The 12,929-nt window shown below is 36.2% G+C and overlaps 2 protein-coding genes across 2 annotated transcripts; one reads left to right on the top strand and one right to left on the bottom strand.

The window, feature by feature from the left end:
* Positions 1-566: 566 nt before the first annotated feature.
* Positions 567-1,373, top strand: LOC106321216. The gene has a single exon (XM_013759529.1). The coding sequence runs from the start codon at positions 707-709 to the stop codon at positions 1,235-1,237; it is 531 nt and encodes a 176-aa protein (XP_013614983.1). The 5' UTR covers positions 567-706; the 3' UTR covers positions 1,238-1,373.
* A 3,869-nt stretch (positions 1,374-5,242) lies between these two features.
* LOC106321215 (squalene epoxidase 1) lies at positions 5,243-7,995 on the bottom strand. The gene is made up of 8 exons (XM_013759528.1): positions 7,642-7,995; positions 7,410-7,521; positions 6,944-7,118; positions 6,612-6,780; positions 6,315-6,533; positions 5,970-6,245; positions 5,622-5,900; positions 5,243-5,550 (listed from the first exon to the last, which is right to left on the bottom strand). The coding sequence occupies exons 1-8, from the start codon at positions 7,918-7,920 to the stop codon at positions 5,428-5,430; spliced, it is 1,632 nt and encodes a 543-aa protein (XP_013614982.1). The 5' UTR covers positions 7,921-7,995; the 3' UTR covers positions 5,243-5,427.
* Between the last annotated feature and the right edge of the window lie 4,934 nt (positions 7,996-12,929).

Here is a 12,929-nt window from a genome sequence, read left to right as displayed (position 1 = left end):
AGAACGTGAATTGATGTGATAGTGTGATTTGTTGTTACGGAGAGTTGACATGGTACAAATCCATATTTTTTATTGGATGATTATTTTTTTTCCAACATGGCATATCATTGCCCTTAAAATTTTCCTTTTCTAGTGTAAAATTTCCTTTTATAACTATTCAATTTTTATATGGCAAAAATTATGACTTTTTTTTTTTGCTAAAATAAAACTGAACTTTTCTGCAATCAAACCCGAAACATGTTTCAACTAAAAATCTGGAAATACCACTACACCACAGATAATCTTTTAAATATTATGACTTTGCATTCAGTTTATTTAAATATAACAAATAACTATTTAACAGTTCAATTAAAAAATTCAATTTGGATTTTTTTTTTTCCCTACCCCCGGATCAGATATATCACAAGTTACGTATATAAAATGGCAGAGAAATAACAATTACACGCTCTTGGCAGCGTGACTAAGGTAGCCTTTTTCGTTAAAGAAAAGAATACTAACGTAGACTTTGTCCAAAATTTCACAACATAACTCCGTACCACCAAGTCAACAAAACCATGGTCCATTTATTTCTTCAACACGCTATTTTTCCTTTCTCAAAATTGACCTTAAACAATCTACCTACCTACACATAAAACCATTTCATGCTCCAAAACCAAACCCATTATCACTACTTCAAAACCAAAACTGAAACACAAAAACAGAGAATATGAGAAAGAGAGGAGAAAACAAGAACAGATTCTTTAGAATCATTACCATGCCTCTAAAAGTTTTAGGCAAGGCTCGTGACCTCTACATGCGAAGCATCACAGGCTGCGCAGCTCGCACTCACTACTCCTCAGCTGATGCCGTCTCCGTTCCCTTTCCGAGAAGCCGGAGCACCTCCTCAGCCTTCTCCTCCACCACCTCTTCGCGGAGGATGTCTTCCGATTTCACCTTCGACGATGACTACAGCGAGCTGGTCAGAGCTGCTTCCGTTAGGAGTTTAGGTCATAAGAACGAGATTGACATGATCAGACATCAGCAGCTTCAGCAGCGACAAGAAAATCGCGTTGCGGTGGGAGCGGTTGCTGGTGTAAAAGGAGGTTTGCCAAAGAGCTCGAGTGTAGGGATGCCAATGGCGAGGATTGATGAAGAAAATGAAGAAGAGGGATCACTGAAGAATCATAAGAAAGGATCCGATTTCTTATACCCTCGTAGCAGATCACACGCGGTTACTATTAGAGGATCCAAGTTTTAAATTACTAATTATATAAGTCTCATTTTTATTTTTAAAGAAGTATGATTTCTCGAAAATTTACGTTGGGGGGATTAAGGAGAAGACAGAAAATGATTGCGAGGTATAGTAGTTACTAGTGTTATAGATTTGTACTAAAAGAAGCTATTGTTAAATATTTTTATACAATAAATCGTATTTAATATAACGACAGAATCTAAGTTTCATTACAGGTTTTTGTAAAGAACCTGAGATCTTCTTATGAAGAACAATCATCATGATCAATTCCTTTTGCTGACTTTGATACCTACAATAGAATTTATATATCAATAAAGAAATACAAAAATTGCAGCTGAAATAAAAACATATAGAACAACTATGCCAAAGTTGAAAATAACAAACTTATTTTTGTTTTATCTAATTGACTTTTCTAAACCAAGAAAATCAAATGACTCGAAGTCTCGAACAGAACTAATTAACGTTATTTTTGGTTTTAAGATGTACTTTCTTGGAGAAGGTGGACCAGAATAAGATTTCAGGTGGTAGAAATTTTTTTTTTGATTAACCTGGGGGTATTCCAGGCTCGAATCCCAGACTAATCTCCAAGGGGAGGTGCAGCCCACGGATAGACCCTCTCTCCGGGTATTCAAATGGGCCCTAAAGCATAGGTTCATATTCGTGTTAGGTGACCAGGATAATTGTGACTTAGTTTCGCGCAGCAGGTGTATCGAACCTGAAACGTGTTGGCGTCTCAGTCCCGTCTTCTTACCACTCGACCACAATCACCCGGTCGGTGGTAGAAATTAGATTTTAAAGTTTCAAACGTATGCAATTTAAATATATAAATTACATATTTTACTATGAATGTAGCTAGTCTTTTTTTTTTAAAGAATAAAAACAAGTTTTATATTAGGAAATCAGTTAGAAAAGCGTTGTTGTAACGCCTAAGTCAAGGGAAATCAATGAATTTACTGAAATTCTTGTTTACAAATATATAAACTTTTGACAAAGATTTTAAAATACATTTTTCGTGTTTCAGGTTGCACTTTTATATATTTCAATATTGAGTTGTTGTTTACACATGTACAGACACTCGTGTCTTCATGTGTTCTGGTAGCAAACCTAAATAAAATCATTTATTTTGTTCTGCCATTTAATATAGCAGACCAACAGGGCAACAGGTTGTGGTTGTGTCACTGTTGATAGTTATTCTGAAACATTAAATTCGCTTTGTCTTCACTGTGGCTTAAGTCCTATGTTCACCAGACTTTTTTGTCGCATTAATAAAATGAAACTACCAACCACTGATTTTCATAACTTCATTTACTGACTACCTACATATACGTAATGGACTTAGAGTATGGGCATCAGGAGTTCAAATAAGCATAAATGAAGACTTCGGCTCGTCCCGTCTCTCCCGAGTGAACCCGGGTCGTGACTGTTCAGCGGGCCCCATGCCACGTGGCGGCCCGCTATTGGTCACTTTATTTAATTTTTTTTTAATCAAACGAAAAATAATAATAATAATAAAAAATTAGTTTCTTGAACCCCAATGAACGGTTCACCGCTGTCCATGCTCTTATTGCCGACTTTGTGAGAGTTTTTTTTTTTTTTCTTACTTTTGGATTTTGTGAGACTTGTTATAGCTTATATATTTATGGGTTCATCTGAATTTAAAAGCCTTCTGAATTCTATACAAGTACCTAGTAGGTTAATAACTACAATTTCGACAGAAAAAAAAAGAACACTAATGCATTCTTCTTCACATAATGTCTTCAATGTTATCTTTGTAATCTCAAAACAAAAATTCTAATAATTTTACAACATACTATAACCTTTTAATGACGATAAGTATATTTATACTGTTGGGTGTACCAACAACATATACACTGAGACAATGTACTCCGATTCTGCATATAAGCAACCAAATAAAATAAAGCTTGTCTTAGGAAACAAGTGCTTCAACTTTAGTTGGCACTTTAGTTTCCAATATGTTAAATTCAGTAACATGATATAATATTTACCTGCTTTGGTGAAATTTCACGGGTGGCAAAATTTTCTACAACTAATTATTGCATAAAAATAGTAAAAACGCATTGAAAAATCAACATTATAATGAACCAGTTTCATCACTCCTGATGCGACACGTCAGCAGGAAAATGAGTTTCACTTTTAAAAAGTGTGAAAAAATGTCAAGTCTGTGGCTCGAACCCGGGTTACAGTGATGTAAACACCAACATTTATACAATCCATCGCTACGATAGGGGGTCGATCGTGAAAGTTGATTGATCGCTTTGAAGTTGTCCGATTAACTAATATGATGCAAACTCTGTTCTGATGGGCTATAACGGAAAGTTATTTGGTTGCTAGGACTAATAGAGGCTGCAAGGCTGGGTACGTCTCAGGCGGAGCTGAAGGATGGTACAACTAGAGCGCCTATTTATAGGTTTTTGTCATGCCAACGTGCTATGGAACTTAAGCCTTCCTAGGAGAATCCAGATCACTTCGAAACGTCGGCTGTAATTTTCAACAGGTACCACCAAGATGTAAAAAAATTTATGTTTGTGGTGTGGTTCGACTCAAGATTTTTTTTTTTTTTTTTAAATAGTTTGATACATAATTGATTTAATTGGTGAGTTAATAGTAAACCGATTAAAACCATGGTCTATGGATAATTAGGTTTCGAACTATCGGTTTGGGGAGAAATCAATTTACAACTTATAGTTCGTGGAGAAATAAGTTTACAACTTTAAATTCATAGAGTTTTAGCACGAGGTCATAGTTTGGTGGTGATCTGATGCTATACGATAGTTCTTCTGGGGAAATAAATCGTTCATCACCCCAAATAAAATGAAACTGCTTTGGTGTAATGTCACGGAGTGTATGAGGAATTTGCATCAGTTTCATGTCACGTTTGCAACGGATTGTTCTCATTTGGTGAAGATGATTTCAGAACCAGAAGAATGACCATCATTTGAAATATATCTTGAATGCATTAAGATTTTGAAAACAAATTTCCGCAACTCAGAGAACATTCATGTTCCTCGGACGGAGACTTTACGGACGGATAGTCTAGCACGCAATGTCAGAAAACAATCGTCCTTTGTCGTTCAAATAAATGGATGCATAGTTACCCGTTTAGTTCACAAAGTCAGTATATGATGACAAAACAAAAGAAAATATAGTAAAAATGCATTGAACACTTTTAATAAAGTAAGTCACTTAGCTGCGGTGAGTGATTGGAAATATCTATTATATTCCTATCAGCCCGTCAACGTCTTTTCTATTTATCTTTGTTTCCCATCATAAACTTTGGATATTTTTTCCCTTGCATGTTTTCTCTGTTCGGAGATTTTATTTCTATTTTGGATTATTAATGAAACGTCGACGGTTTCTAACTCATACAAGATTTGTCAGTAGTGTATTTTTTTTGTTTACCTATTTCTGACATTTCTTTTGTCCACCATAAACTATTTTTAACAAAGTCGAGTAAAACTCTATAAATAATAATTTTCCAACCGTATAATTTTATAAATTTTTCTAGAGTTATGAATTTTCTTAAAAAAAATATTTTATTACAATTCTATATTTTTGAAATTAATTTAGGTAAAATAAGAAAATAATTTAATTTATTGTTCGATAAATTGTTCAATTTTTTGAATTCAAATTTTATATTTTGTTTCTTACACTATTTGTTTTATATACTAACAACTACCTAAGTAAATACTAAACAACTTCATAAACTTTATCTTTCGAGCATGAAAGCGCTAATAACGCTAATGATCGATCAAATCATTACGAAAATAATGCATATGAATTCGCCGGTCATTCTTATATCAACTTAATCAAAATGTGTGACTTCCAAATGTTATGTTCATCACCATTATATACAAGGCGGAAAAACAAAAGTGGAAAAAAATAAACGACAAAATTCCGTACACAAAACTACACAACGATCAATAACTTATCCGGCTCCGCGCTTGCGCGGGGGCTATACCCCTGGTTTTTTAAAGTAAGACACTTGGGAGCTACGAAAAAGAATGATATTCCATTAGTAAGATACAACCGTCGCAACCTATAAAACAGAAATAATCAATCATTCATACGTTTAAAAACACACAGACACAACAAAACTCGCCACAAAGTTCATCTCTTTAGTGCCTTTTTCATTTTCTTTTGGACGTCATTTCTTGTGATAGAGAATCAAACTGGAGCTATGAACATTTGGTTTCTCCTTTAACCGGAGGAGCTCTGTAGTATGCAGGCACAGTCGCTGGGAAAAACATCTGCCTAACTCCTTCCGCTTTTATTATCGGAAATATTATCCCCGATGCTCCCTGCCATTTTCGTGTTAAGATCATGCAACTTGAAAACAAGAACTGATTAAATAGAACAATGTGATTCGTACCGAGATCAATTTGGCTCCAAGCCACATGCGTTTTGGAGAAGGGAACGGGATCAACAACCGTATGACTCCATAAACCGCAACCGCAAAGAAATGGCAGACAAGAGTCAACGGTCGAGGGTTCAAACCCGAAAGCAAAGACACTGGTCCGCTCGTGCACATGCCTCCAAGGCTCAGATAATCGAAGCAGGCTTCCCTCATCTCGTTTCTCGCTTCATCTTTCGACGAACAGAACACTTTGTAAAGCGCATTCGCAAGGGTGTTGATCGTTGACGCTACTGGCTGCAAAGTGAGAGATCATTTTCAGACAATGTTTCACAGTTAACACCACAAGAAAACTTAATATCTCACCTTCCGTAGAGTGTAAAAAGATTCAAGATATTTGCAGAGACTAGAACCGTCACTGAGGTCACGGAGCGGTCTAAGGAGATTACGCAGGACAACAATGTCGGATAACGCAACCGTCATGCCTCCACCTGTTAACGGATGACGCATGTTGAATGCGTCTCCCATCAACAAAGCTCCTGGAGTAGGGTAAGGAGAAGCCGGCATGCTTCTGTTGGGCATGGACTTGATGTTTCCTTTGTTAACCGCGGCGATGAAAGAGTCATAGACCTCATGAGGCATCTACAACACACCAAGTGTGTTACCAACAGAGAGAAGAAAGTGCACAGAATGATAAAAGTAGTCATTTACCTGAGGAGCCACAACGGTTTTCAAATAGTTTTCCATTTCACCGTTTGCGATAGAAGGCACTTTCTGACCAGGGACGTCGACCAGACATCTGACCTCTGTGCTGCTGATTGGATACATCAAGATTGGTGATGGATCTGCTAAGACGACGTGTCCGTGGTTTGCGTATGGGAGGTTGCAGTTCTCTAGGACCAAACCCACAAAACATGATGGTACATCGACCTGCGCCAAGATAATACAGACATATACTAACTTGTAGAATCAAAAAAGAGAGAGAACAATACTAAAGAGCAAGTTAACCTGAGGATTGCATAGAGAGCGACGCAGGTTTGAGAAGCAACCGTCACAAACTATAGTCAAAGCTGCAAATGCTGTTGATTCCTCTCCTGCTTTATTCTTATATCTAACACCTTTGATTGTTCCATTCTCTTCTAGAAGAGAAACAACTGTTCCTTGCTCTAACTGAACACTGTTGAGTAAATCAGTTAAAAACAGTCAGTACCATTACTCTAAGAGTGGCTACCAAATATATTGCCTCATATAAAAAACATATCAGTGATTCAAATAATGTTCTATGCATCTTTGTTTAGTTTTAACATAAGCTAATACTATATGTGAAACCAGAAACGTACTTAGGAAGTGAAGCAGCTTTCTCACGCATTCTTTGAATAAAGCGTCCATTGTGGAAGCTCCTTCCAGATACATCTGTGTGAAACTTCTCCAAGGGGTAAGCTAAGCGAATGCGTTTCCCGTTCTTGAAAAGTGCATAACCATACACTCGCTGAGCATCTATTTCCTCCACGCAATCTGTAGATTAGCTCCCATGATGTCATGTTATAACAGATGAGAGAAGATAGTGCAGAAACAGATAGATAAACAAAAAAAAACAAAAAAAAAAACACCAAGATTCAACGCGGTTCAACAACTCGACTATACAGACAAAGAGAGAGATCTTATTCTTGGGAACTAAAGGTATGGGCGTTAAGGTACCGGTTCGGGTTAGGATTCGGATTGGACAAGTGAAACCGCGGTCTAGATATATAACCATGTCATTTACTACAAAACATCTACAGAGTTCTGAAATAAATTTGTCCTTACCTTCAATACCCAACTCAAGTAATTTGAGATAGCCACCGGGTTGTAAAAGCTCCCCAACGATACGATCCGGCTCTGATAAATCTCTTTCAATCACATGAACACGACGATTATCCTACAACATATAAACACTTGTCTCTTTCAATCACGTGTCCTGAATCAATACATCTAAAAACCGTCACCACCTAGTTTCGATCATTAACCTCTCAAAATTCAAAACATAGAGGACAATGACCTTTCCAAGAGTGTAGGCCAGAGCAGAACCAGCGACTCCGGCTCCAACAACGATAACATCAGAGACTGTATCTCTGCCGTTAACATTCAGGGATCCAACGGTTGATGTGACTGTGCGATCGTGATGGATCTTCGAAGTTGTAGAGTCTAGTTTATTACTGTTCCGCCTCGTCTTCACGAGAAGTCCGTAGAAAGCGAAGACTGAGATCACTAGAACGACAGAGATCACGAGAGGCGAGAGCCAACCGAGTAATTGAGGCTCCATCATCGTCGTTAGCATTAACAGAAAAGTTTCGATTTCTCAGCGGAGAGAACGAGAAAGGAGATGTGTCACAAGACTTTTGCTTTGGTTTTCTATTTTCTAATTTTTATTTGACTTTTTTTATTTGTTTTGTTTTAACTTTTACGCAAACGCCATGTTAATTTACGCTGGCAATTTGAATTAGGACAGGGCATCCAGTTCAAATACTTATGCTGGCCAATGGTATTCTCTGATTCTCAGACTACAAAATAAGATAAATTACACCAACTAACCATAAAACAGACAAAACTAAAGATAACATAAATAGATGTTTTTTATAGAATGTTTTAACGCAAATAAAGAGTTTGCAAAATTTTGGACCAGTTTTCCTTTCTAGAACTGTTGGAAAACAATAACTAGTTTTCAAAATATATTAGTTTGTTTATAAACGATTTTATGGTGATATGTCACTCATTTTTCTATTTCTTCATTCTTTTCCCCCAAAACAATAATCTTCTTTTTAAAGTCACTTTTCAATTATTCTCATACGTATTGTAATTATTAACATTTTTGATTCTAAAATGTATATATATATGTATTTGTTTACAAAATAAATTATAAATAATGTTATTTGTATTTTAATATTTGTAGGTATATGTTAAGGATATATAATCGATGAAGCAATTTTTTGTCTAAAAAAGAACGCCTATTTTATTTTCTTGATACAATTTCTGGTTTGCGAGCTTGGCTCGAAGCCTTACAGAGACAAGTAATCAAAGATGAATTTCACACGAGAAAACAACAATGCCTTTGCGGGTGACCCTAGAATTATTTTTGGAAGGCTGGACCTTAAGAGAGAGGATGGAAATATACTCTTAAACAGTTGGAGCAAAGTGTACAGAAGTTATCACCACTCAAAGTTGAGAACTTGGTTCTCTAGAGAGAAAACTCAGCCCTGGCGATACAAGAAGAACACTCCACAGATTTCAAACTAATGTTTGACCAATGCAACCCCTGGACACTCCCGCTGGAGGAGAGAACATGACCCGTGAACTCCTGCAACTAATGGATAGCCAACTGAAGGAGTGACCATCTAAACACGGACCTAGGTAGATGACGATAACTCAGATACAAACATGAACACCTAAATGCAAGAGACATATGTGGCCAAGAAATCAGCAAAAACTACCTACATGGAAGAGGTTTTCTCCAAAAAAATTAAAGTAGTACGTGCATTAATCGAAAGACTCCTTGGTGTTGCTCTCCCAATCAAGAGGAGTGCTCTGAATTCCTACGCGGATACTCCATTCTTGGACAAGATCGCCTTGATCTAGGGATGTCAATTGGGCGGACTGGGCGGATTTGGGCGTGTCAGGTGGGCTTATTTTTTCTGGGAGTTTTTGGTCGAAGCCCAAATAGGACCCTGTCCAATAGGACCATGACCAGTTGGACTGTCCATGGGGTTCAAACGCCCACTTAACGTAAAAAGTCTAATTTTCAATTTAAAAAATGTACAGATTCTAAATTTCATATATAACATCTTAAACTTAATTAAACTTCATGTTCTCCAAAAGATACTTAGACTTAAACTCCATGTTTTGCATAAAGGTACTTAAACTTAGAATTAAACTTCATATCTTACAAAAGATACTTAAATTTAGAATCAAACTTGCTTCATTCCTTCACTTAATCTCATTTCTTTCTCTTCTATCCTCCATCTTCTTCTTCAAATTCACCTTCCTTCTCTTTTTTTTTTTGAACACCTTCTTCACCTAACATGAACAAACACAAAAAAATGAGACAGCAACATGGACAAGTGAACAAATTAATACACACAAGTCTATTTAGTTAAACATGCAAGCAAATCAGTATAAAAATCACAGCAGCCAAGTAAAGAGACATATCAACAATGCAGCCAAGTAAAGATACATATCTACAAACATTTTAGTATCTACAAGCTTGCAATGACGCTTGTACTGTTGCACATATGTATACTTGACAGGTTGAGTGACAAGCCTGCATAAACAAGATGATAACAAAGCTTAACATTAACAAACCCGTCAAACAGAGCCAAAGCAAACAATTGAACTTGAAGAACCCATCAAAATTCAAACCTAGAACCGCAAGTTACAAGTCAATCGAACACATCAAACCCATCAAAGTTCAAACTTAGAATCACAAGTTACAAGTCAATCGAACCCATCAAACCCAGAATATGCAAATCGAGAGAGACCCATCAAGCCTAGAATCGCAAACCCATCAAATTTCAAACCTAGAATGTTCTCTCTCTATATGAGGAGGTGAAGATGAAGAATACCTTGAAGAAATCGTGACTTTACTATGACGCACTTAAAGAGAATCGTGAGTCACTGAAGGCCATAAAAGAAATTATATTTTTCCCAATTTTATTAACCCAGGATATTTTTAATATTTGGACCGCTCATGTCCATTTTGTTTTGCCCATTTGGGCCATTGGTGTATTTGGGCGTCGCCCATTTGGACAAAACATATTTCGGGCGGGTTTAGGCATGTCTATATTAGTCCATATTGATTTGGACATGGGTTGCCCATGGACAGTCCGCCCATTTGACATCCCTACCTTGATCGAGATGCCAAAGAATTTGTTTCAAAGCATGAGAATGTATAACAGGACTAATGATCCTGATAATCATGTATCACAATACAAACAAATGACACTCATTATAGCTATCCATAAGATTTGTATCCAGAGTTTGGATCACTTCTCAACAACAGCAACCTGGGAATGCATTCCGTCTAAGTGACATGAGATTTATTGGCATCGGATTGTTTGGTATGCTCAGGGAATTCCTAGAGATTCATTCATGGTTTGGTTGGCTCTAAAGGAAAAATTATCTACATGAGTTCGTATGCGACAAGGGGTATCATCCAAGAGTGTGTATTTTGTGGAGAGTGAGATGAGAGTAGAGATCACCTCTATTTAGCTTGTCCTTACACTTACACAATATGGATGACCCTTGTGGCAAAGCTTCTTGGCTCCAGGGCTACTCCAGATTGGCCAGACACAGTTTCACTGCTGCTGCGCCCAATCTTAGTTCGTACCATTGAAAAGACGATCCCTAACAAAATTATTTATCTGAATTATCATGGCACACATAGGCTTGAGGGGAAACAAGTGAACATTCTAATTAGACGTCTATCTCACTCTTCAACTCATAGCTATAAAAACCAGAGTTAACGAGATCACATTCAACCGCATTAAATTGCTAAAAGATAGCAACTGCGAACACCTTTGGGACCTTTTTCAACCCTAGGATGTAATGAGTCGATATCGAGGTGCCAAGCGACTCTATCGATAAAATCTCTTTGGTGTCATCAGCTTGTTATCCCCGACGTACCTTTGATCGACTTTCGTCTCTGTTCTACCAGTCGGTCTCACAGTCAGGCATGCTTATACCATTACACTTACGAGCAGAATCTTTGCTCGAGCCTACCTTCGCACACTTCCGTTACTCTTTAGGAGGCATCGGCAAGCGTAGATGGCTGCTTGAAGGACCTGCATCTTTTTCTTTTAGTTTTCATACGAGTTCTATAGTGATTTAAAGTTATAAATTCATATTGCTTACAATTTATAAATGTTCGTCATTCATTTGATTGATCAATATAAAAATTAATCCAAAAATCCAATTTTGTTGTTGTTTACAATCTCATATGCCATTTTGGTAATTAACTAATTACACATCATTTCAATGTTTACAAAATATTATATACTTTACACATATTTACATAACTGCCATATATATTTTAATATTTACAAAAATAGTCATGTTTTATATTTAAATAGAAACCAATGATATTTAATATTTACAAAACTATCACTTCTTTGATCTTTCCAGTTATATAAGTGCGCTTTATTTTTTAATATTTTCAAACATACATTTTATCTTTTTCTGTTTACAAAATTGTTATATATCTTTAGGTATTTGCAAATATACTCCATATCTATAATATTCATGACCCCTTGTGTTTTGTATTTATAAAAGTATCACATATCTTTCAACATTTACAAAAAAAACTTATATGTTTTGTTAGTTTTGTAACTACCCCGACCTTTTAAAACTTTCAAAAATAAATACATTATTTCTTTTGGTATTTATTAAAAGTACCTTGTTTTTAATTAAATCTAAGTTAATTTATGTACATCATAACATTTTGAAAATTTTATCTAATCACTACAAGAAAACATATTTTTTACGAGGGCAATATTCGTCGTAAACGGGGTTTTACGACGAATTAACCTCGAAATATGTTTCGTTGTAAAACGTCTGTGTAACGGAGATTTCATCGTAAACGACTTGTTACGTTTACGACGACATAAATTCCTCGTAAAGCGCAGGGAAAGGTTTCATCGTAAACGAGACGTAAGTTTTCGTGGTAAACTCCACGTAACTGTTTCGATGTAAAGCAGACGTAAATACTTTCGTTGTAAGGAACACATAAACATTTCGATGTAAAACCCTCGTAAATCTTTTGACGTTAATCACTCTTAAACATTTACGTGAAGTTTACATCGATTCTTATTATTAATATATATAATAAATTTGAATTTATTTAATATTCGGAATTTAAAATAATTCAAATTTTAAAAAGAAATATGAAAATGAAAAACATATTTAAAAAAACATTTAAAAGTCATACAATAATATTTAAATTCATAATACAAACAAAAATATGAAAAAAACTACATATCCTCGAAGTAGTCGGTGGGGTTGCTCGGCTGTTGACGGGTTGGATCGGACTCTTGGGGATCTCGTACTGGCAACCCAAGAGCAGCTCGTCTCTCACTCAACATTCTCTGCATAACCGGGTTTCCCACGGCCATCACGTCTAGCAAATCCTCAAGAGAGTCTAAACGAACATGCTGGCTATCCATTCGACCTTTCATCTGAGAAGTCTCTTCTTCCCGTCTCGAAGTGTATGATGAAGTTGCCCTTGCAACTTCGTTAACAGAGCCTATACCGACTATCCGTCCCTTCATTTTAGAAGCCACCTATAAAATTAAAACATAT

The sequence above is a fragment of the Brassica oleracea genome, unplaced genomic scaffold (assembly GCF_000695525.1).
Source record: "Brassica oleracea var. oleracea cultivar TO1000 unplaced genomic scaffold, BOL UnpScaffold01317, whole genome shotgun sequence".
NCBI lineage: Eukaryota > Viridiplantae > Streptophyta > Magnoliopsida > Brassicales > Brassicaceae > Brassica > Brassica oleracea.
Note: the sequence above shows the minus strand (reverse complement) of the source record. Positions and strands in the feature narration are given on the sequence as shown.